The following is a 22,325-nucleotide window of genomic DNA, read 5'->3' as shown; positions in this document are numbered from 1 at the left end:
AGCAAAGATAAAGTAAATCATTTTTAATCCTAAATATTTTGACAAACAAATCTCTTATCATTATTTGTTTATTTGAGTTTTAGAGAGGTTTTTTATTAATTTCATAGACTTTATCAAAGGTTTGAAAAAAAAGTTATTTGATGAAAAATACTCTGCCCATTGGAATACTAAAGCCAACATTTTTGTCTTAATAAAATATTGTCTTCGATATCCCGATAACCCCCCCCCCCCCCAGCTTGTTTAGGGTTAAACGTCTATGGAATACTAAAATATATTAGAAGGTTTAGCTATGGAGTCAGAGCTGAATTTCGTTGAGGGTTTTTAGTATTATATATCCATCATTTTCAGGTCAAAATTGTCTTCGGCTCCTGTAACGCTTGTAACAATTGTAAGTATCCGCCCAGTAAACGTAAAAACGGCTGAACCGATTGGTCAAATTTTAGAACGTTACATCATCACCCGGGGTTTGTTTGAGGTTTTAGTTAAACTGAAAAAATTTTTTTGAGGTAAATTCTCCAGGGGGGGTGGCAACATTTGGCCTCCCATAGATTTATTTCTGTGTACCCCCTTGGGGGTTGGGGTGGGGGGGGGGTGCTGGAGGTCTAGTTTATTTGTGATATAACATGATCCAACTCAAACTCAAACCTATTCGTCGTAGTCTTAAACCAGGTAAATCAAATGTTTATTAACTTACTTTACCCTACACCGATCGGTTTATTTGTGTCTAATATAGATGCATGGGGGGGAGGCTAAATTTTTGTAAAGTATCCAATTTCAATTTTGACAAATATTAATGAGACACATGCTACCCATCAATTCTCAAGGGTTTTTAAAATAAATAAATAATTAGCTTAATTAATAAAACCGTTTTTAACTTGTTTGAAACAGCGACCAGCCGTTAGACCAATCTCCATCCTACCTGATTGATGCAAAGAAATCGTGATCGGGTTAAAATAATAATGGCGTCGAAAAACTTTCCAGTATTTACTAGTTACAAATTACCTAATTCTTTCTCTTAGATAATGCATTTTATACTGTTATCTCCTAAGATATGTTTATGACATACTAAAAGTACTTACAAATAATCAATTTCAGATTATATTTTTCTCTCCAACCATCCATTTACTTCTCTTTGCTTCCTTCTCTAACCATACAGGAAGAACCATAAAAATATGGAATGAACTGCGAAGTCTAGTTATTTAGCAAAGAATGTGCAAATTCTCTTTAAGTAAGCCTGTGAAAAAATCTATGCAAAATTTTGTTGCAAAAATTGTAAACTCTGATTGCTTTTGTAATTAGCTTTCCAAACAGCTATTACACTTTTTAATCCATTTACTAGAAGTAGGTACAAATATAGATTTAGTCTGGTATAGGTATAATATGGCTTTCAGGCAATATGCCTGAGGATTCAGGCAGTAGGTATAAAAGCCGAGTTTTTAGCTATAGGTAAGGGTATGTGTTAGTTAGATAAGCCAGAAATGTTGAGATTCCCAGCTTTAATACTTTTTGAATTCAGGCAGTAGGTATAAAACTAGATTCAGGCAGTAGGTATAAAAGCCAAGTTTTTAGCTATAGGTAAGGGTATGTGTTAGTTAGATAAGCCAGAAATGTTGAGATTCCCAGCTTTAATACTTTTTGAATTATCACAAAAAAATGAGAGAGACGGGGTCAAATATAAAGGAGCAAAAAAGTTTTAATATATTATTTATATCTTATTCTGAAATTGCATGAAAAGGTCGGATACATAGATAAGATATACAAAATTGTATTTTCTTAGCTGGCAGTTTTAGTTTTTGTGTTATTATTTTTGTTAAAAAGCCGGTCAACTGTGTTTTTTTACGGTTGACTGAAAACAATGATTGGATTTATTACCTTAAAGTTTCAGAATTTCATGAATATGTTCCAACTTTTTTTTAAATATTGCTTAATATAAGCATTTTACGAGGACATTTTTTTACTGTAATTTGTATTGTACTGTAGCTAGTATGTATATAAAGAAAACAGTTTTTAACACACATGATTTGAATCACCATTATGCAATCTTCAGAATATATATATTTATATTACATATTCTATATTCTGAATGTTTTAAAAATTTATCATATAGATGAAAATAAATAGGAAAAGTTAAAAAATTTAAAATTTTTATTGTTTGATATGTAACATGTAACATGTAAATTTATCATTAAAATGAAGAAAGATTATCACAAATTATGTAGGAAGAGTTGGTGCAAGTAGTGTAAATAATATCTTGTAGGTTTAACGGTTTCCCACTTTATAAACGTTTATTAAGTCAATTTCTATTGTACAAAATATATTTACAAATAAAGAACCTGTCAAATCATTCGTTGGGATGTTTAGAAAGATGAAAATTTCCCTGTATGATAATTGAAGGACTGCAGTATGGTTTTGGTGAATTCTATTGACGTACTAAGCCTAGGGGTGTCAGAAATGATTTTTTTTGCAGTTTTTTGAAAACGTCCAATAAACCTAAAAAAGTTTAATTTTGATAAAACTTTTTTTTTATAGAAGTTTTTAAAAATATGCAACAAAAATCATTTCTGACACCCCTAGGCTTTGTACGCCAATATAATTCACCAAAACCATACTGCAGTCCTTCAATTATCATGCAGGGAAATTTTCATCTTTCTAAACATCCCAACGAATGATTTGACAGGTTCTTTGAAAATCTTTTTTTTTCGGTTAGAAAATTTGCAACAAAATATGTTTTAAATTTTATAATTTTTCCCAAATCGTGTTTTTCGTTCTGAATTTTAAGAAATTCTTAAAAAAAAGTTGGCAGTTTTAATAAGATAGTAAAATGACAGAAATGTTGAAAATAAAATTGCGACCAATTTAGATCTCTTAATAATATTACATATAGTCCGCATTACGTCACCATAACTTTAGCCAATGGCAGTGCAGTATACTGGTCACGTGATTTCCTTATGTATCACGTGACCAGTATACTGCACTCTCATTGGCGGAAGTTCTTGTGACGTAATACGGACTTTTATATAATAATATCAATTATATCTATAAATAATGCAAAATAATAACAAAATATAATTGGAACAAAAATGTGATTCTAAGGTTTGTGTTTAGTATAATCGTTTACAGATTGTTTGCGTATTTGCTGAATATGATCTGTTTAAATTCCTACTACTTTTATACAAAATTTCATATATATAGATTTTCGTATAATTTTGATACAGTTTTATATCAATTTCTCGAGACAGGAACATCAGATAGATGTTTTGTTTGTATCATTCAACGCCTTAGATTCTTAGGTTTCATCATATACCCCTTTTCATTTTTCATTTACAGAGTTTATATTTGTTAAACAATTTAGATAAGTTTAATAATTTAGAAATGTTTAAAATAAATTTATAAATGTTAAATAATTAACAATTAAGAAATCTTTAGCAGTTTAGATAAGTTCAATAATTTATAAAAGTTTAACAATTTAGATTTTTCACCAATTTAGAAATGCTAATAATTTGGACATGTTTAACAATTTAAATTTTTTTAGCAATTTAGAAATGTAGTTTAGGTATGTTTAACAATTTAGATATTTTTAGCAATTAAGATATGTGTTATTTATAAAGATATATTTAACAATTTAGAAATATTTAACAATTTTAATATTTTTACAATCTAAATATGTTAAACAGTTCAGAAAAGTTCAACAGTTTAGAAACGCTTTTTGTAACTTGACACAAAACATTTTTCTTCTAAATATTCTCGGAAGATATTTTTCTGTTTCTGCACGGCAAATGTACAGCTAACTTCTCAGACTCCTAAAGTTTTAGTATTTAATATTTTCCAATACAGGATGTATCAGAAAAATTAGAACCAATGGAATAAAAACTTCCGACTGATTCAGTGATAAACCCGACTATAATGACTCTAATGTTTATCGATATGTTAAACCATTGAAAACCTGGCGGGATTCAAGAAATAAACTTTCATAAATCACTATATGGTAAAGTTTTAAGATTAGCGGTATTCATTGTCAATAATGGAAAAAAAGATTTTTAAATAGAAATGTGAGCTCCAATTTTACTTGACAAAAACACTAGATTAACGAGAAAATATTTTATAATTCAACTCTCCACCAAGAATTTGCTTTCTAGCTCTTGAGTTAAAGACAAGGTTGACTCTGATAAATAGAGATTAAAATTTACAATTTTTTTATGGATTTTTAGTTAATTTTAAGAGATTTACGACATCAAGTTTATAATTTGTTTCGCTCGAATCTCTAAATAAGGTGAAAAACAAAAGCTAAATGAAATTATTTTTAATAAAATATCAAATTTTTAAAATATCAACCTGTATTGTGTAAGCTAAAGGTTTTCCTGCAGTCTCTGGTAAGCAGAAAGCACATAATCCAGCTGAAATTTTTTATTTATCTTTTAAAAAATTATATTTTAGCTAATTGTTTATATCTGTTCAAGAAAGAATTTCAGGTCCCTTATCCTCATTTTATCAATATTACAAAAATCTTTAATCTAATATTTGATTTTTTTGTAAAAAAAAAACATTTAAAATTATTCAGAATTTTTGCGAACAATTTTGATTTAGTCGGGAGAAGGAAGAGCCCAGTTATCGAATTTAATGAACTAGAAATTCAAGGCGCTTCGCGCCCTTCTTTCTAGCCTTAGAGGGCGCTTCGCGCCCATCTTCTAAATTAATTGTGAACATGTTCTCTTTGTGTACATCATAAAACACAACAAAAATAATTCGCAGATTTTCACAAAAAATTTCGCGGATTTTCAAAATTTTAAAAAATTTAATGACGATCGAATTTAGATGGAGACGAATATTTAAAATTTCAATCATTCATAAACCTTCCCTGGGGTCCCTAGATGTCCCACAAAAAAATTGGGCCCGATCGGTTCAGCCGTGTTGACGTTTATTGGATACAAACAGACAGACAGACAGACAAGCCAAATTTATATATAGACTAGAAATTCAAGGCGCTTCGCGCCCTTCTTTCTAGCCTTAGAGGGCGCTTCGCCCCCGTCTTCTAAATTAGTTGTGAACATGTTCTCATTGTGTACATCGTAAAACAAAACAAAAATAATTCGCGGATTTTCACAAAAAATTTCGCGGATTTTCAAAATTTTAAAAAATTTAATGACGATCGAATTTTGATGGAGACGAATATTTAAAATTTCAATCATTCATAAACCTTCTCTGGGGTCCCTAGATGTCCCACAAAAAATTTGGGCCCGATCGGTTCAGCCGTTTTGACGTTTATTGGATACAAACAGACAGACAGACAAGCCAAATTTATATATAGATGGGAGTTATAAGATTTAAACACTATCGAACCTAGAAAAACGACAATATCTTTCGCAATCTTGATCAGATAAAGGTTCTATGGGTAACATCATAAATCAGGCATAGTTATTTTCGCATAGAGAGCTGGTAACTTGAAATTACCATAGATAAAGATAGATTGTGCATAAGACGACATTCTTCATCTTGAAAGATATATGTGTACAGCGATGTTTTAAAGATATTCCAATTATATAGATTAACTAGGTCGGTTGTGAACATTGGCTGTTCTTATGTCATTGAGTACTTGTGGTGTACATGAGTTCTGTAGAGAGAATTTTTAGTTAGTTTAGTCCATCTCATGTCCTTCTTCAGTTCTCGTCAATATGATATATTGTTCAGTGAAATATTGTTGTTCAAATAGTTCCATTCCCGGAGTTGTTTTACACTCTATTATGAAATCCATTAAAACAACAAACCACCCCGCTTATCATTGAAGTTCAATTTGACCCCTAGAAGTATGAGTTCGCGGACCGTACAATTCTTGGTGATTTTGCGTACATAAGCTATCTATGTTTATTTATTTATCTATGGAAATTACGCTTTCAGTCCTTTCAAGTGAGAAAAACTGTCAAAAATGTTGTAAAAAGCTGTTTTTTATTAGACTTTGCTGGCAGGCGCGCAACTAGACATTTGGTTAGGGAGGGGCTAGGGGGAAATATTTAGCGCGAAGCGCGAAAATTGTTTTGGCCCCCCCATAAACATTTTTANATTTGCACCCATTTTCCCCCAATTGGGAAAAAATGCCCCCAATTAAAATAAAATTTCAAATTTCACTAACACATTTGCACCCATTTTCCCCCAATTGGGAAAAAATGCCCCCAATTAAAATAAAATTTCAAATTTCACTAACACATTTGCACCCATTTTCCCCCAATTGGGAAAAAATGCCCCCAATTAAAATAAAATTTCAAATTTCACTAACACATTTGCACCCATTTGCCCCCAATTATAAAAAATGCCCCCCAATTTAAAAAAAAAACATTTTCAAGTTACTTAACACATTTGCCCCTAATTGCCCCCAATTTAAAAAACATTTTTAAATTTCACTAACACATTTGCCCCAAATTGGGAAAAAAATGCCCCGTACTATAAAAAATGCCCCCAATTAAAAACAAAACATTTTCAAATTTGCACTAACACATTTGCCCCCAATTTAAAAAAAATGCCCCCAATTAAAATGAAAATATCTAAAAAATACTTAATAAACGGCCCCTTTCCCTTTCATAGGAAAAAACAGCATAATGAAAAAAAACAAAGATTAAGGTACCTTGGTTAACCTTGTCAACCTGTTCTGATCTACGGCAGTAGTTAGGCTCGGAGACGGAGGAGGTCTGTGTGTGTGTATATGGTGTATTAAGTGCTATATCGATTGCAACTAAGCTCAATAAACTAACGTTCAATTATCTTTTTTTTAATTTTACGATGAGAGCTATTAAATTTGCTCAGGGTCAGGATTCATGAATCGCTAAATTGCAAAACAGGGTGGACTTCGTCACTTCATTCCCCCCCCCCTACAGGGGGGGCAAGACTTCTTAAGGGAGGGGCATGCCCCCCCCTTAATCAGGCTATGGCCCCCCCCCTAGTTGCGCGCCTGTTTGCTGGGGTCTTTTCCTTGCGACAAATGCAAAATTCTTATTAAAATAAGAAATTAATTAAAATTTTTAGTTTTTATGACAAATCTAAATATTGGATAATATATTTTGAGTATTTTATGTCAAATTAGGAATAGGGACATGAAACACTTATTTTTTCATAATAGGGCCCTGAAATACTTATTTTTTCACAAAAACTAGTTTACCGAGTATAGCATTTGTTCCAAATATCCAGACTGGTAAATGTGGATTTACACTTGATAAACCACCGACCCAAGGAGCAATTATTCCTCCCAGGCGCCCTAAATACAGAGCATAGATTAGACACGTTAGATTGATAAATTATGTTTTCAATCATAACTCCACTTTGTAAAGAGATATTGAGCTAGAAAAACAAAAATATTGTAAATTTCTAATATTTAATCCGAAAAATTTTCTATTTTCATAAAAAAGAGCTACAAGGTCCCAAAGTTGTACCAGTAATATCACAAAAATTTTATCTTATTCTTCTGTCTAATTTTCAGTGTGGAATCATGGAACACGCTGAATCCTTGTTTATATATATTTACCTATAAACGAAGCACTGCCAATAGTTCCGGTTCTAATTACTGTAGGAACCAGTTCTGCACTGTAAACAAACAAAGCCCCGAATGCGAAGGTGATGCAAAATTTACCAAGTTGTGCAAGAGCCATGGCGGGCCAGTCTTCTTGATAAACACCTAGAATTAACAGTAGTGCAGAGTTACACACACTCAATAAGTTATTCATGACGACCTAGAAAAAATGTCACGAATTCCAACATGGATTCTTTGGTTTACCTTAGGGTTTCCAACGCAAGTGAATTTTACTTGCGCGCAATTGCGAGCCCTTGTGCGCAAGTGAATTTAACGCAAAGGAATTGCGCACAATGAGCGTGCAATTCTGTCCAACTTTCTTGCGTTTCTTAATTTGTTTATAATATTCAAGTTAAACCATATGGCGCACAATAAATGCGATTAATTATTGCGCAATTTCGTTCAACAAAATAATCAATTTAAACTTTGGTAGTGGCATTTACTAAACTGAACTGCACTAACATTTCAGTCTCAAATGCTAAGAAAATTAAATATAAACATATAATCTTTTGTTCTCGAATATTCATATGCAGCATGATAACCAGAAAACTCTGACATAAGAAGACAACATTTGGACTCAAGCAGATCCGTGAAACTGAATAGTGAATAAGTGCTTTGTATCACCATCAAATATAGTGTAATGTTGTTAATTAAATTTTTAATTAAACTATTAAATTGTTAATTAGTAGCTTAACCACAAGAAACTTTAAAATTCGAAAACTGTTGAAACAAGTGACACTCGGGACTCTATTTTTTTTTAAATCTAGAGATATTTCCATTCTTGTATCTGCTGCATAACTTTGCAAGTCACACATAAAATTATTGATTTTTAGATGGAAAAGCAATTCCGTTGCATGCAATTCCGCGAAATTCCGCAAATATTTAATTGCTTCCTTCTTCGCAATTATAGCGCAATGAAATGGCGAAAGCGGAAGCAACCATTGCGCGCAATTCCGCGCAACGGAACTCGTTTGGAAACCCAAGTTTACCTTTAGGCACTAGGGAAATACAGAGGAGGAAAATTCCGGATAGTACTAGAGAACCAGAATACGGGAATCGTCTTCCATATTTGAGAAGAACTATTATTGCCAAACCATAGGCTGGAATCTCAAGAAGCCCTGAACAACCTTTATTCTAGTTGGATTCATAATAACAGTCGAAGCGCATTTATCAGTGAAAGGAATTGAGTCGTTGTCACAAACTGAAATTTTCTATCCCTATATTTTTGCAGTCTGATAGTTTAAATATTTTAAATTTAGATAATTTAATTCAAAAGAATTGATAGACTGAAATATCTGGGGTCTACAACATTGGGTTGCACAGATATAAGGATTAAAAAATGAGAGTTTGTGGAAAAGACTTCTTTTAGAAGCTTGAACTTGATTCGAGTTGAGATAATGTTTCAATCTGAATAATGTTACTGAATTACTTTTCTGAATGTACATACTACATATGTCTAGAAGCTTGAACTTGATTAAATAACGTTTCAATCTGAATTCTGTTACTAAATTACTTTTCTGAATGTACATATGCCTATTTTCTAGGAATAAAACAAAGCAAATAAATTATCAAATACAATAGCTGGCAATAGAGAAATGAACCAATTATACATGACGTCACAAGTGTCAAATATAAAAAGAAAGACAACATATTCCCCATTAATTGACATGTTTGCCAAGATTAAATAAAAAAGTGTAAAAACAGAAAATAAAAAAACACAAAATTGCACTTCGTTCAGTGTAAGATAACTGATAAGCACTTTATTATCACTATTATTAATAATTTTGTCGGACACATATAAAACTGTTGACTCTTGTGACGTAAGAATACAGCTGTACTGTGAGTGTACAAATCCTAAGTTGCCATCTATTGTAGTTGATAATCTATTTGCAACAAAGTATTAGTCAGTAAGTGAAGCAAAATCCATACAAATCTGTTATCGTATAAATATGATAAATAAATGGATAAAAAGAAAAAGTAATTATAATTATAAATTAGTAGGACTCAGAGTCAACTATATTAATAACATCTTTTAATAGTTTGCTTTTGCTTCTAAATCAGGAAAATACAAAACTGTCATCATGATTCACAATAAAAGGGAAAAACAAAGACGACATTCTCTTTACCTGAGATGGTAAAACTAAGGAAAACGTTACCACCGCCCAGGTCTCCGCTGTTTAATGTCAGTCCATAGTAAACAAATGCATTGACGAAGAAATTGTACCATATGATGAAGGTCTTTATTCGCATGTTTGGAGTCCTGAAATTGTTTTTGTTAAAAATTTATTCATACACATTGATAAAAATAAATATTTTAAAGAAATCTGGTCAGCTGATTATTAAACATTTTCAAGGACAAATTCATAAATATGGAATGAAATTAGACGCTGGACAAAGTATTGAATTAAAATTGAAGGATAATCTAAGATGATTACTGATTATTTAAACACGCGAAATCTTGATTTTATAGTAAAGTCAATTTTCTTTCTTACCAATAACGAAATTTACGAAGAAAATAATCTATGTCGTCTTTCTATTCCAGAGTTATGGTTCTCACTTTAGCACTAGCATAACTGCAAGTTCACCTACATGATACAGGGTGTCCTAATAAACATGGTAATTAAGAGACGAATTTAAAGCGATAGTTGATAACTGACAGAAAGTGATAAGAACAAGATCGTATCATATTTTTAAACGTGCTCATGCCTTCTTTGTATTGACGTAGATATTTAAGTTTTTTTTTGTAAAGATTGTGATCTTGAAAGATTTTTCAATATCTCAAATCAATGTTGATGGTGCGAAAATAGAAGACCAGATTTTGTTTTAAATCGACCAAACTAATATGAATTGTGTTCACGTAAATATTAATAATGCCGCGCTGAACAAAGACGATAAAAGCCGTCCCTTTATTTCCATGTTAATTGGAATACACTGTGTGTGAACGATTGTGTTGTGCCTGCAGTGAGAAACATCAAAACTTGGAATATAAAGACGACAATAAAGTAATCTGATTTCAACAGGGACGGATACAGGATTTAGGTGAGGGGGGCAAGCTTTTTAAGGAACAAAAAAATTCATAATTAGGAACAAAAAATTGCGCCGTATGCGAAATTTTTTTTGATTTAAAAGACTCAAAAAGAGTCAAAATTGATGACTAAAGACTAAAAAACTAGATTTATAACTTTTCACACATTATAGTTTATTAAAACAGATATTTTTCCAGTTTTGCACTAGGGTTTCTTTCCCTTAAGAATGCTATTGAGAAGTTATTCTGAAAAACAAAAAATTCCAAATTCAGGGAGGGGCTACGCCCTTCCTGAATCTGTTAGGAGGGGGGCGAATGTCCCCCCCCCTGTATCCGCCCCTGGATTTCAAGAAAAATTATCTTTGCTGTTCAAATCAAATGTCTATTTTTAGTTAATGTTCAAAGTATTCTCTAAAAATCTCAAACCTGAATAGATCTAAAATATTTGTTTTTCTTTTATCCTCTTCATCTTCATTCTTCTTTTTTACTGGTTTAAGTGTCCAGGCGGAATCCAATACTTTTCTGTTGGTTTTACACAATCCTCTTATAATGTCTTCAGCCTTGAAATACCAAAATTTACAAAACATTCAACTTCAAAATCGTAAAAAAAACTTTTTCATTTTTATTTATTTTATAAGCTACAGCTCGGAAATCTTGGAAAAAAACATGTGCATATAGTGTTGAAAGGAATTAAGTCTCAAACTTAAATATTTTAATCCCCATATCTTTCCAGTCTGATGGTGTAAACGTTTATAATATTTCAAACTTAGATTATTTGATCTATCAGAATTTATTGATTGAAATAGCTAAGGTCTGCGACATTGGGTTCCATGATATAGAGGGACTAGAAAATCTAAGTTTCTGACAAAAGCTCAATTCCTTGTAAAAAAAATATTTTTGTGATACATTTTTCGACGTACTTTTAAATTGTTTTTAAAGAAAATTTTATAAATGAATAAACTGTGAAACAAATGTTTTATATATTCGCAAGGAAAATTTCTGCAATTGCATAATTATTTTATTATTTAGTTAGTAACAGAAATTTCGAAATTTAATAGGCTCAAGCAATTTTAAACAATTTTCTGTAAAATTGAAAAACAGTTATCAAATTATTTTTGAAGCACCATCTACACCAGCCTTTTAAAGAGAGAATTTTCAGAAATTTTTTTTTTTAACCGTTGGGACAGTACAAAGAATTTACAAAACTTTTAAACGTTAATTTCATCAGCAAACTTCAGATTAGTGGATATTTTTGTTTCAGTATACAAAGCATTGTTTTTTTTCGTCAACACAGAAAAATTACAAAAGTTTCGAACTTTTTAGTCTTTGTAAAGGAATCAAGTCTTTGCTATACATTTAAAATTTCTAATCCTATTTTTTCATCCTGATGGGATATTTGATATTTCAAGCTTAAATTAGTCTTTGATCTTACAGAATTCATAGTTTGAAAGACTTAGGTTGGAAAGAAGGATACGAAATCAGAGTTTGTGACAATGGCTCAGTTCCTTTTTAATTATACCATTTATTTAAAAAGGGCAAAAAATATTTAAAAATAAAAAATTTTGAATGTTATTGCATCCAATTATAATTTGTCTTTCTTTGTATCATTCACTGGCTTTCAGGCAGCGCTAATAGCATTCAAACATTTAAGCATGGAATTATTTTTTGAATTAATATTTATTTAAAGTCAAGACTCAAGAGGCTTCATAAAATGATATCGCTATGAGAAAATGATCCACTTTAGCCTTGTAAGGAATCTGGATACATTTCATGAACTTTTTCTGACAGATTTTGATTTACCTTTTTTAGTTTATCCCTTGAAATCAACCAGCGAGGACTTTCATCAACTAACCAGAATAGAAGAAATGCGGGTAGTATGGGTATTGATACTGACAACATTAAGGTGCGCCAAGACCTAAATTAATACTAGTATTGGTATCGATATTGACAATATTAAGGTGCGACAAGACCTAAATTAACACTAGTATTGGTATCGATACTGACAATATTAAGGTGTGCCAAGACCTAAATTAATGCTAGTATTGGTGTCAATACTGACAATATTAAGGTGCGCCAAGACCTAAATCAATGCTTGTATTGCACGATACTGACAACATTAAGGTGCGCCAAGTAATGCTAGTATTCGTATCGATACTGACAATATTAAGGTGTGCCAAGACCTAAATTAATGCTAGTAAATTGGTTTCGATACTGACAATATTACGGTGCGCCAAGACCTAGATTAATGCTAGTATTGGTTTCGATACTGACAATATTGAGGTGCGCCAAGACCTAGATTAATGCTAGTATTGGTATCGATACCTACAACATTAGGGTGCGCAAGACCTAAATTAATGCTAGTATTGGTATCGATACTGACAACATTAAGGTGCACTAAGTTTCCCGTTGTTTATTAAAATGTCGATCCAAAATGAATTACTGAATCATGAGCTTTCTTAAGTTGTAATTATCCAACTAAGTTATTAACATTTTCAGTCTAATATATAGTGTAATTATCCAACTAAGTTATTAACATTTTCAGTAATATATAGTGTAATTATCCAACTAAGTTATTAACATTTTCAGTCTAATATATAGTGTAATTATCCAACTAAGTTATTAACATTTTCAGTCTAATATATAGTGTAATTATCCAACTAAGTTATTAACATTTTCAGTCTAATATATAGTGTAGTTATCACGTGTAAAGGCAAAATATTGCGCATAATGTATAATTCTAAAACTTTATAAAAGAACTTTCTTCATATTTGGTCTTTATATGACTGATAAGTGCATTTAAAGAAGAGGTAAGATTTCTTATCGAAATTTTCCGAGTTTTTAGCTCAAAAGCTAAGAATTGCATTTCAGGATCTTAGGTCTCAAGGCATAGAAAAACAAGCAAAAACCCGGTTGTCTTCCGAAAATCAAAGTTCACATCTAGATTAGCTTAAACAAAATTTTGGTTAAAACATTTATGTGTTGCTAAATAGACAAACAAAATAAAGTATGAGAATTGATGAATGTGTCACTATGTGCAGATATAAAAATGACTATGTGCACTTAAATAATAATATTAAAAAAGGGCACATTTTATACGATAAAATCTGTCAGCAGTTCTTGAAGCAGTCTTGAGGTATCTGGTAGCAGTCTTGAGGTTCCTGCTAGCCACCTTACTGTTTCTGGTAGCAGTCTTGAGCTTGAGGTTTCTGGTGACCGTCTTGTGGTTTCTGGTGGCAGTCTTGGCGGCTGTCCAGGTTGCAGTCCAGTAAGATTGGCTTCTGAACTTTTGAAGATTCAAAGAAATCTGGAATTATTCGAACTACAATATTTGGATCTCCATCAAGTTGAAGAATTTCATGAGGCATCCATCAAAAGAAAAACTGCATTGATAACAAATCATTTCATGCTTTGTAAGCATTAATTTGAAATTGGCTAGTAAAACAAATTGAAAAAAAAGTTTTGAGCTTGTCGTTCACCAGTATCGACCTAATTTGCGACCAGCCAAGAAGAAAAAGGGGAAACAACCTTCCTGAAGGTCCCAATAGATAAAATATGTCAAGTCAAGAGTGGGAAGTAACCCTAAAAGGATGGGAAGAGTCTGACAGACTTAAAGGTTTCCCAAGAAGGGATCGTGGTAGAGTACGATGGGAGAGGTCGTCCTAGAGGGTCAACTCTGGGTAGGAGAGATTCCTCTGCTGTGGATTCTGTTTATCTTCCTTCTCCATAAGTTGATGTTATGATTTTTAAAAATAAAAATATAAATTGTGAGCAGTTTGTAATTTGGATATTATTCTCTTTTATTTTGCATTGAACAAATATTAACAGTTTAGGCATCCTTGAACAGATACAACTTTGGAGGGTATTGTTGTGAATCGAACATGTGACATGAATGGAGAGTTACATGAATTACCTAATGAGATATCCTAGTATAGCCATAATTAGCCAACCAGTGACCCAGAAATATTCCATACCCATACCAACAATTGTACTCCATCTTCCTCCAACTAAAATATTCAGATTAAAGCATAGATTAATAACAATTCAGATAGAACCCACACTAGATGTCGTCTTTTCAAGATTTAGGGGATTTTCGTTCACAATTATCCTGAGGCAGAAGCCCAGAGTAGTTAGAACAGGCTCTCTCTCTCTCTCTGTCTTGTAATTCAACGCAGCATGCGCTTAACTCCTTCGGGCTTCTTCCTCAGGGTTATTGTGAATGAAAAACATCTAAATCTTGAAAAAACGACATCTATCTGTATTGTTATTAATCTATGGATAAAAGGAACTGATGTTGCCATATTTGAAAACAGAAATAAGTTTCAAAGATTTAAACATTTTCCTTCTAATTTGAATAAAATTGGTTTATCTTTCTGGCTCTTTGTTTTGTCAACACATCTTACCAAATTTTTCGCTTGTCTGGGTGCCTGTCTGTTTGTTTGTGTCCAATAAACGTCAAAACGATTAAACCGATTTTGGTAAAATCTTGTATGGAAACTGATGTTATCCTAGGGAAGGTTTTATAGAGATGAAAACATTGCTAAAATTTCGAATTTTTGAAAATTTACCAAGTTTAACAGAAAAATTTGCGATCTAAACTCAGAAAAATGTTAACTTGAGAATCAACATTAAAAATTGTATTGTTGATTAAATTTAATTTTTCTCAACAATTAGCCAATTTTCTCCTTTAAAAAGCATTTTAGATTAAAATTTACGTTTAACATTTTTAGATTTAAATAGAATGTTGATTTAACTAGGTATAAATTTTTTATTTCTTTTAATATCAGAAGCTGTTTTAATAATCTCAAAGTAAATCTGTGAAAAGAGCTTAGTTTGTATTACAGAATTGAAAAACAATTTTTTTATTTTAATTTTTTTTTGCATAGGTCCATTAAATTAATAATTTTTTCATGAATCAAATTTGAGTTTTATATTTATTTTTCTCTAGAAGGTACAGTGAAACCCTTAATAACGAATACATCGGAAGAATTTATAAAATGTCGTCTTGACAATTTTTCAATGAGTTTTATACTATGTTAGGTAAATTTCAGTATTTGCGAAAATAAATAAATAGCCATGAATATGCTGGAACAGTTTTAAAGAGTTCCATATAATCATTTAATTAAAAAACTAAATATATGCAATATTCCATTATCAGAAAGTAAAGAATACGACATTTGATAAATTCTTTCGATGTATTAAGGGTTTCACTGTAAAAGAAAACGCATGGAACTTGTGTGTAGGGTAGGGTTGTTTACTAACCAGTCTTTTTTGAAAACGAACCACTCAATTCCAACTTTTGAAAAACGAATAACGATAGTTTTTGAAAACAATCGTTTTTTAAAAAAGATTTTTTTCAAATGAAAAATGATCATTTTTGAAGACGATCGGTTTAAAAAAAAAACGATAGTTTTTGAAAACGATCGCTTGTAAAAATCGATATTTTTAAAAAAAGCAATCTTTTTTTTTAGTTTTTTTTTAGTTTTTAAACCGAAACGATGATTTGTGTGTGTGCTAGATGAGAAAAAATAAAAGAATCGAAAGCGTGAAAATTATCAATACTTATCCTACCTAATTCTATGCTATATGTAAACTGAGTTTCCCATATTCCGATTAGGAAAAATGCATTTATCATCCTAAATCAGAAAAAAATTACAAAATTTGTCGACCATAACAAAACATAACTGGTCAACTTTTTTTTGTAAAATTAACAACATTTTTGTTCGTTAAAGTCCTTATAGTACGGAAAACAGTAAATCTTTTAGATACAATGTTACTGTGAAAATAAAACAGAACTGTTAAAAAAGCTTAGATAAACTTTAGTAAGAGACACTATTTATTCTTAATTTAGTTTTTAGCATTTAGCATAATTTAGTTTATAACAATTCAATAAAGACGGCTTTTCTATTTACTTAAGTTTTGATTTCTAAATTAGAAGTTTACAAGTAAGCAAAGAGAAGCTGTTAATTGATAGTTTCTCTTTATTTTCATGTTTCTGTTTATCCTTGATGTTTGAAAGTAAGGTGGAAATCAAGAATAGAAATCGTAAGTCCCTTCATTGTATTGTTATAAACGACGACAGCTTGTTAGAACTTTATACGGTGCATGAAAGGGTGTATGCATATTTGTGAGGCATAGGATTGAACACTTTTTGTGTAAAATAATTCTAATCTTCAGCGCCTGATATTGATATCCGTAGTGAACACTTTCGATTTAAAGACCATGTTCTTAATCCGTGGAAAACCTGCAGACTGGAATTTGTGTGATCTCTTATTGGTATTTCGGGATATGGCTTAGATTAATTATTTTTTAATTATTTTAATTATTTTTTAAACTTCCGTCCTCAAGACGTTTCTTTAGATTTTCAAAATCAAAATGTCAATTTTATGAATTTTCTGAAAATAATTCTGAAAGTCCAAAGGTCTCACCTGCATGCCATAAACAGCTCAAAGGTTGGTGCCATCGCGGTTCCGATTCCTTAAACAATAGAAATAGCATTTTTTTTTATCAGCCATGTTCAGAACTTCATGCATATTAGTCTTTTACAGATATAATGCAACACAGATAAATAAAGGGAATTAAGGAAACCAGAATTGAAAAATATGACTATTTGTAGTAAAAACATTTTGTAATTTCTAAAAAAAATGTAAAAAAAAATTCCCAATTGGTTTAAAAATAAGTTTTTTTAAAAGATGGTACAGTAGTGTTTGTTTAGAGATTGCAAAAAATAATTGTTTTTTTTTCAAAATAGTTCCAGGTTTTTTAAAAGGATTGAAGTTTTAAAGATTCTATCGTTAACTACACATTTTAAAATTTTTGTTGAGTTTGAAAGTTTTGATTTGATTAATGATATCTTTATTTCTGTTGAACCTTTCATTGGGAATTAATGTTTTAGCAAAATATGCCTAAATTTTTGTTATACTTTTGATTTTGTGAAAACCTTATTTTCCAGGGCTTTTAAAAACTGTAGGCGTAATATCAATTGACCTTCCCTTTAAACTGCACATAATATGTAAACATTTACATTATTTGTACACTTTCAACTCTTTTTCAGGCTGAAAGGGACTGAAAAAATTCATACCGAGAGATTCCTTAAATCCCCTCTAATATATATTCTATTCTCTATGATCCTGGATTATCCGCAAAATATATATATATAGAAATATTGTGCTTGTCTGTCTGTTTGGATCCAATAAACGTAAAACGTCTTAACCGATCGGGCCCAATTTTTGTGAAGCAACTTATATGCCCCATGGTAAAGAGTACATGGTCAGGTTAAATTGGAATTAATTAAATTTGCTAGTTTTAAAAAGCCAGCCATTTTTACATCAAAAACCTGCAGAAATGTATATTAATTGAAAATTATAAAAATTGGCGACTTTTTGAACTTTTTGCCATCCTCCCTTTTAATGCACCCTTACCATTAAAGCTAGAGGTCTAATTTTCTTTTTATGAGCAGGCCTTGAAAAGTAAGACTATGGACATGTATCACACTACCCTATCTCAACTTTAAGGGCAAAATCATGTTGGGTGGGGGGGGGGCGCCTATATAAGTTGGACAAAAATAGCCCAGACGGGAAAGGGTTAAAATCAATTTTATTTAAAAAAAACTATTATAGGACTTTGATTTTTGGTTTTCCTTTTAGAATAATGCATTTACATCTAGGACTCGTGGTTTATACTGGCATGTTCTATTTACAACGATACACATGCTTCGTCTGCCCAGGAAGTTGATTATTTTTAATCATGGTTTCAAATTGCGGATCTATGCTTCAGAAACAAAGGAGGAAATTGTAAGAATTGTCCTAGTTTTTCTGAGGTTATAAGTAAAGGGAATATTTATTAATGACCGCCCTTTTACTTAAGGGAAACTTGAAATAATAAAGATATTTTCCTTTTTCTAATTTTTGGTAATCGGGATAAAACTTTTACATTGGGGGGGGGGGGATCTCTTGAAATTAATTATCTAAAAACCTAATGATGAAAATATTGAATAATTAGTGAATTCAGCAAGTTTTGTTGTAATGATACGACATTAAAAATAAATATTTACACTGTCAACTGTAATGTTTACAATTCCCTCCCACGCACAATGAATTTTAACAAACTCAGACCGGATAATTGTTTACATTCATACAAACCATAATAACTTCAAAGTTAAAATGTTAAAGGGACAAACATGTATATTGATTAAAGAGATTGTCTACAGTTTTACAAGTGAAACTATATTTAAAGCTTTAAATGCTTAACCGAATCAGAATGATAATCTTTTTACCTTGATCGGATCTTATAGATTTAATTATATAAACTATTTCAATTGCCTTCATTTTGCCCCTGCTGTGCAAATCCGATATATACCACAACTCAACAACCAAAATTGAAAATGAATAATTTTAAGATAAAATTTCCATGATGACCAATCATTATCCAATTCAAGATGATACCATTAGAAGATTTGTCTGATCAATTATGATTTATAAATCCTTACTTTGTAATTTGAAAAAACTGATAATCTACAATTGAAGTTTCTCTCTACAAAAGTGACATTTTTACTGCAGGAAACCATTTCGGAATTATCCGAATTAAATACTTTTAGACTTAGAAAAGCTTAAAATTACGCTTACATCCCTTTCAGTAGTTATATTTTCATTGTCAACTGCAAATGTAATACAGGGAACATTAGTTCCAAAACTAACACTTGGTCTATTTCTAACACTCAGTGTTAGAAAATCTTCAAAGTTATCTTTGTCAAGCGTTTTTATGAATCTTCAAATCCAAGTCGAGTTAAACAAAACTACCATACATTTATAAGAAATGGCTAAAACTATTTATTGAAACAAGAAGTACTAATAATAAGGTGTGAAAATTAGTTTTTGATGATTCTTGTTCTCATGTTCGAACATATCCCTAATTTGAAACAATTTCCGCTTTTTAGCTATTGTCGCGTTTTTGGAACATATCCTGGTTTTGAGACAGTTACTCAAAGTCATATCAATGTCAATTTTTAAGTATTTATGCACTTATAAAGGTCATATAAAACAATATTTTTTTGATAAAGTAAAATATAAACAAATCGAAAATAGTAACATGTTGTTCTTTTGTAATTAAAAAAACAATACCGCATTTAGAAATCAAAATATTAAGATTATTGTGTTCTTGCAATGCAGAAAATGGAAAACCTGACATTGTCTTGAAAACGGTCAAGGGTTTTAATATAAAAAAACTCCTTTATAATTTTGATTTAAGAAAGTCTATAAATAAATTTGGCTTGTCTGGGTGTTTGTCTGTTTGTATCCTATAAACGTCAAAACGGCTGAACCGATAGGACCCAAATTTTTTGTGGGACATCTCGTGACCACAGGGAAGGTTTATGAATGATAAAAATTTAAAAAGAATATGTTTTGAAGGTTTTTAATTTTGTAAAAAAATTTAAATTCTTGAAAATCCGCGAATTTTTTTTTTAAAATCCGCAACATTTTTTCTTCTTTGTTTTAAAATGTAAACAAAAAGAACATGTTCACAATATAAATAGAAGAAGCCTAGAAAGAAGGGCGCGAAGCGCCTTGAATTTCTAGTAGTTTAAAATTCGGAATTTTTGTGATTGTGATGCTTGATAAAATGTTGGCTACAGTTTTCTATTGACTTTTACTCTTAATCATGACCGGGATCCTAAAACCCCAGTCTTTCAATTTGTGCCCATTTCTAACGTTCAGTGTTAGAAATGGGCCAAGTATTAGTTTTGGAACTAATGTCCCCTGTAATATTTTAAACTCTTCGATACAAAATGAGCTGTAATTTTTTTGCGTCATTCATTTTTAAGTGTCCAGTCGTAAATAATAGATTTTTTTTCATCAAATTTCAAATTCCAATTTATATTTTACAAAAATCATCCAATCTGATTAAAAAAAGCAAAATCTATATCATGTTCTAGAATATAGACTTTAAAAAATGTCTTTTCACCAACAGTCCATTCTATTTAATAGGAAATGGTGTTAAAAGAATTGAAGTTGTAAAGAGAAAATTAGCTGACACAAGAACAAATATAGTTTGTGATTGTTTAAAGTACAACAAAAGTTTAATAAAACATGTGTTTTTCTAAGTAACATTTTATTTTAAATTTTGCCCTCGTTTTAACCTTTGTTTAAACCCTCGTTATACCCTCAATAGAAACAAATATATACCTGTCACACCAACTAGCATCAGAAGAGGTATCATCACTGTTTTCCTTCCAATATAGTCAGCTGAAAATTAAATATAGTGGTAGGCGATAATATTAATACAATAAGGACAAATTTCAATTTTAATTTGATTTGTATCAAGCTGTTAAACAGCATGGATACAGTTTGTAAACATAAAAGTCAAGCAGACCCATTTAACTGAATAAGTTATCTATATATAAATTTGGCTTGTCTGTTTATCTGTCTGTCTGTCTGTTTGTATCCAATAAACGTCAAAACGGCTTAACCGGTCGGGCCCAATTTTTTTGTGGGACATCTAGGGACTCCAGGGAAGGTTTATGAATCATCAGAATTTCAAATATTTGTCTCCATCAAAATTCGATCGTCATTAAATTTTTTAAAATTTTGAAAATCCGCGAAATTTTTTGTGAAAGTCCGCGAATTATTTTTGTTTTGTCTTACGATGTACGACGTACACAAAGAGAACATGTTCACAATTAATTTAGGAGATGGGCGCGAAGCGCCCTCTAAGGCTAGAAAGAAGGGCGCGAAGCGCCTTGAATTTCTAGTTATTTAAAATTTTTGTTGTGCACGGTAACGACATCAATACGCTGGAATGTTGTCGTTCTGTACTATAGTTTTCAGGTTTTCGCTGTAGCAAAATATATATTTGATCAAACAAACCGTACAATTTAAACCAAAAAAAGTTTCCATTTTAATGTTCATCCAATGTAAACAAATAAAAAATGTATTATATTAAATTTATTCATTAGTAGCTTAACCACAAGGAAATGAGTTTTATACAATATTAAATCAAGTAAAGGTCAGATTCATATAAAAATAACAAGCAATATCTTCAGAAAGTAAAATGTTTTGTGAAAATTACATCTTTTTAGCCATTAATGTAAACAGAAAAATCACAAGAATTAATTTGCTTGAACCAAGAGGAAAAATGGAAACTTAAAAAGTTAAAAAATCAACATTAGTTGATAGTATAAAAAATCTTTTCATAAAGATTAAATATTTACTATGAGCCTACATTTATAGTTAATTCTCTCTCTAATTGTCTAAATTTTTGTAATTTTGCAAAGATTTTAAAAGAAAAATTAATTTTACAAGTTTTGCTCAAAAATAAAGATTTTTTTATCAAAAATTCAAAATTTCAAATATAATTTTTTGGCGAGAAAATTTTTAACTTGACTGAAATAAATTTACCTAGAACTCCGAAAGTGAAAACTCCAAATATCATTCCAATAAAGTAAAGAGTCTGAGCAGTAGATACAAGATATTCACGACTACAGACAAGATTAAACTCTCCTAGAATACAAGATTAAACTCTCCTATAATACAAGATGAAACTCTCCTAGAATACAAGATTAAACTCTCTTATAATATAAGATTAAACTCTCTTAAATACCAGATTAAACTTTCTTAAATACAAGATTAAACTCTCCTAGAAAACAAGAAAAACAAAATTAAACTCTCCTACAAAACAAGATTAAACACTCCTAGAGTACCAGATTAAACTCTCCTGGAATACAAAATTAAACTCTCCTAGAATACAAGATTAAAC

General features: G+C 30.8%; 1 protein-coding gene across 1 annotated transcript in view; it reads right to left on the bottom strand.

Moving 5' to 3' along the window:
* Positions 1-3,594: 3,594 nt before the first annotated feature.
* Positions 3,595-22,325, bottom strand: part of LOC111706007 (organic cation transporter protein) — a 31,045-nt gene continuing 12,314 nt past the window's right edge. Inside the window, exons 7-19 of the mRNA XM_023478742.1 lie at positions 21,968-22,069; positions 20,756-20,815; positions 17,003-17,051; positions 16,146-16,210; positions 14,488-14,581; positions 12,378-12,492; positions 11,004-11,137; positions 9,679-9,812; positions 8,542-8,670; positions 7,508-7,657; positions 7,145-7,240; positions 4,333-4,394; positions 3,595-3,800 (exon numbers count right to left, since the gene is read on the bottom strand). Of these exons, the coding sequence (XP_023334510.1) occupies positions 3,735-3,800; positions 4,333-4,394; positions 7,145-7,240; positions 7,508-7,657; positions 8,542-8,670; positions 9,679-9,812; positions 11,004-11,137; positions 12,378-12,492; positions 14,488-14,581; positions 16,146-16,210; positions 17,003-17,051; positions 20,756-20,815; positions 21,968-22,069 (1,256 nt within the window). The 3' untranslated portion in view covers positions 3,595-3,734. The remainder of the gene's footprint in view (positions 3,801-4,332; positions 4,395-7,144; positions 7,241-7,507; positions 7,658-8,541; positions 8,671-9,678; positions 9,813-11,003; positions 11,138-12,377; positions 12,493-14,487; positions 14,582-16,145; positions 16,211-17,002; positions 17,052-20,755; positions 20,816-21,967; positions 22,070-22,325) is intronic.

This window comes from Eurytemora carolleeae, unplaced genomic scaffold, assembly GCF_000591075.1.
Source record: "Eurytemora carolleeae unplaced genomic scaffold, Eaff_2.0 scaffold200, whole genome shotgun sequence".
Lineage (NCBI taxonomy): Eukaryota > Metazoa > Arthropoda > Copepoda > Calanoida > Temoridae > Eurytemora > Eurytemora carolleeae.
Note: the sequence above shows the minus strand (reverse complement) of the source record. Positions and strands in the feature narration are given on the sequence as shown.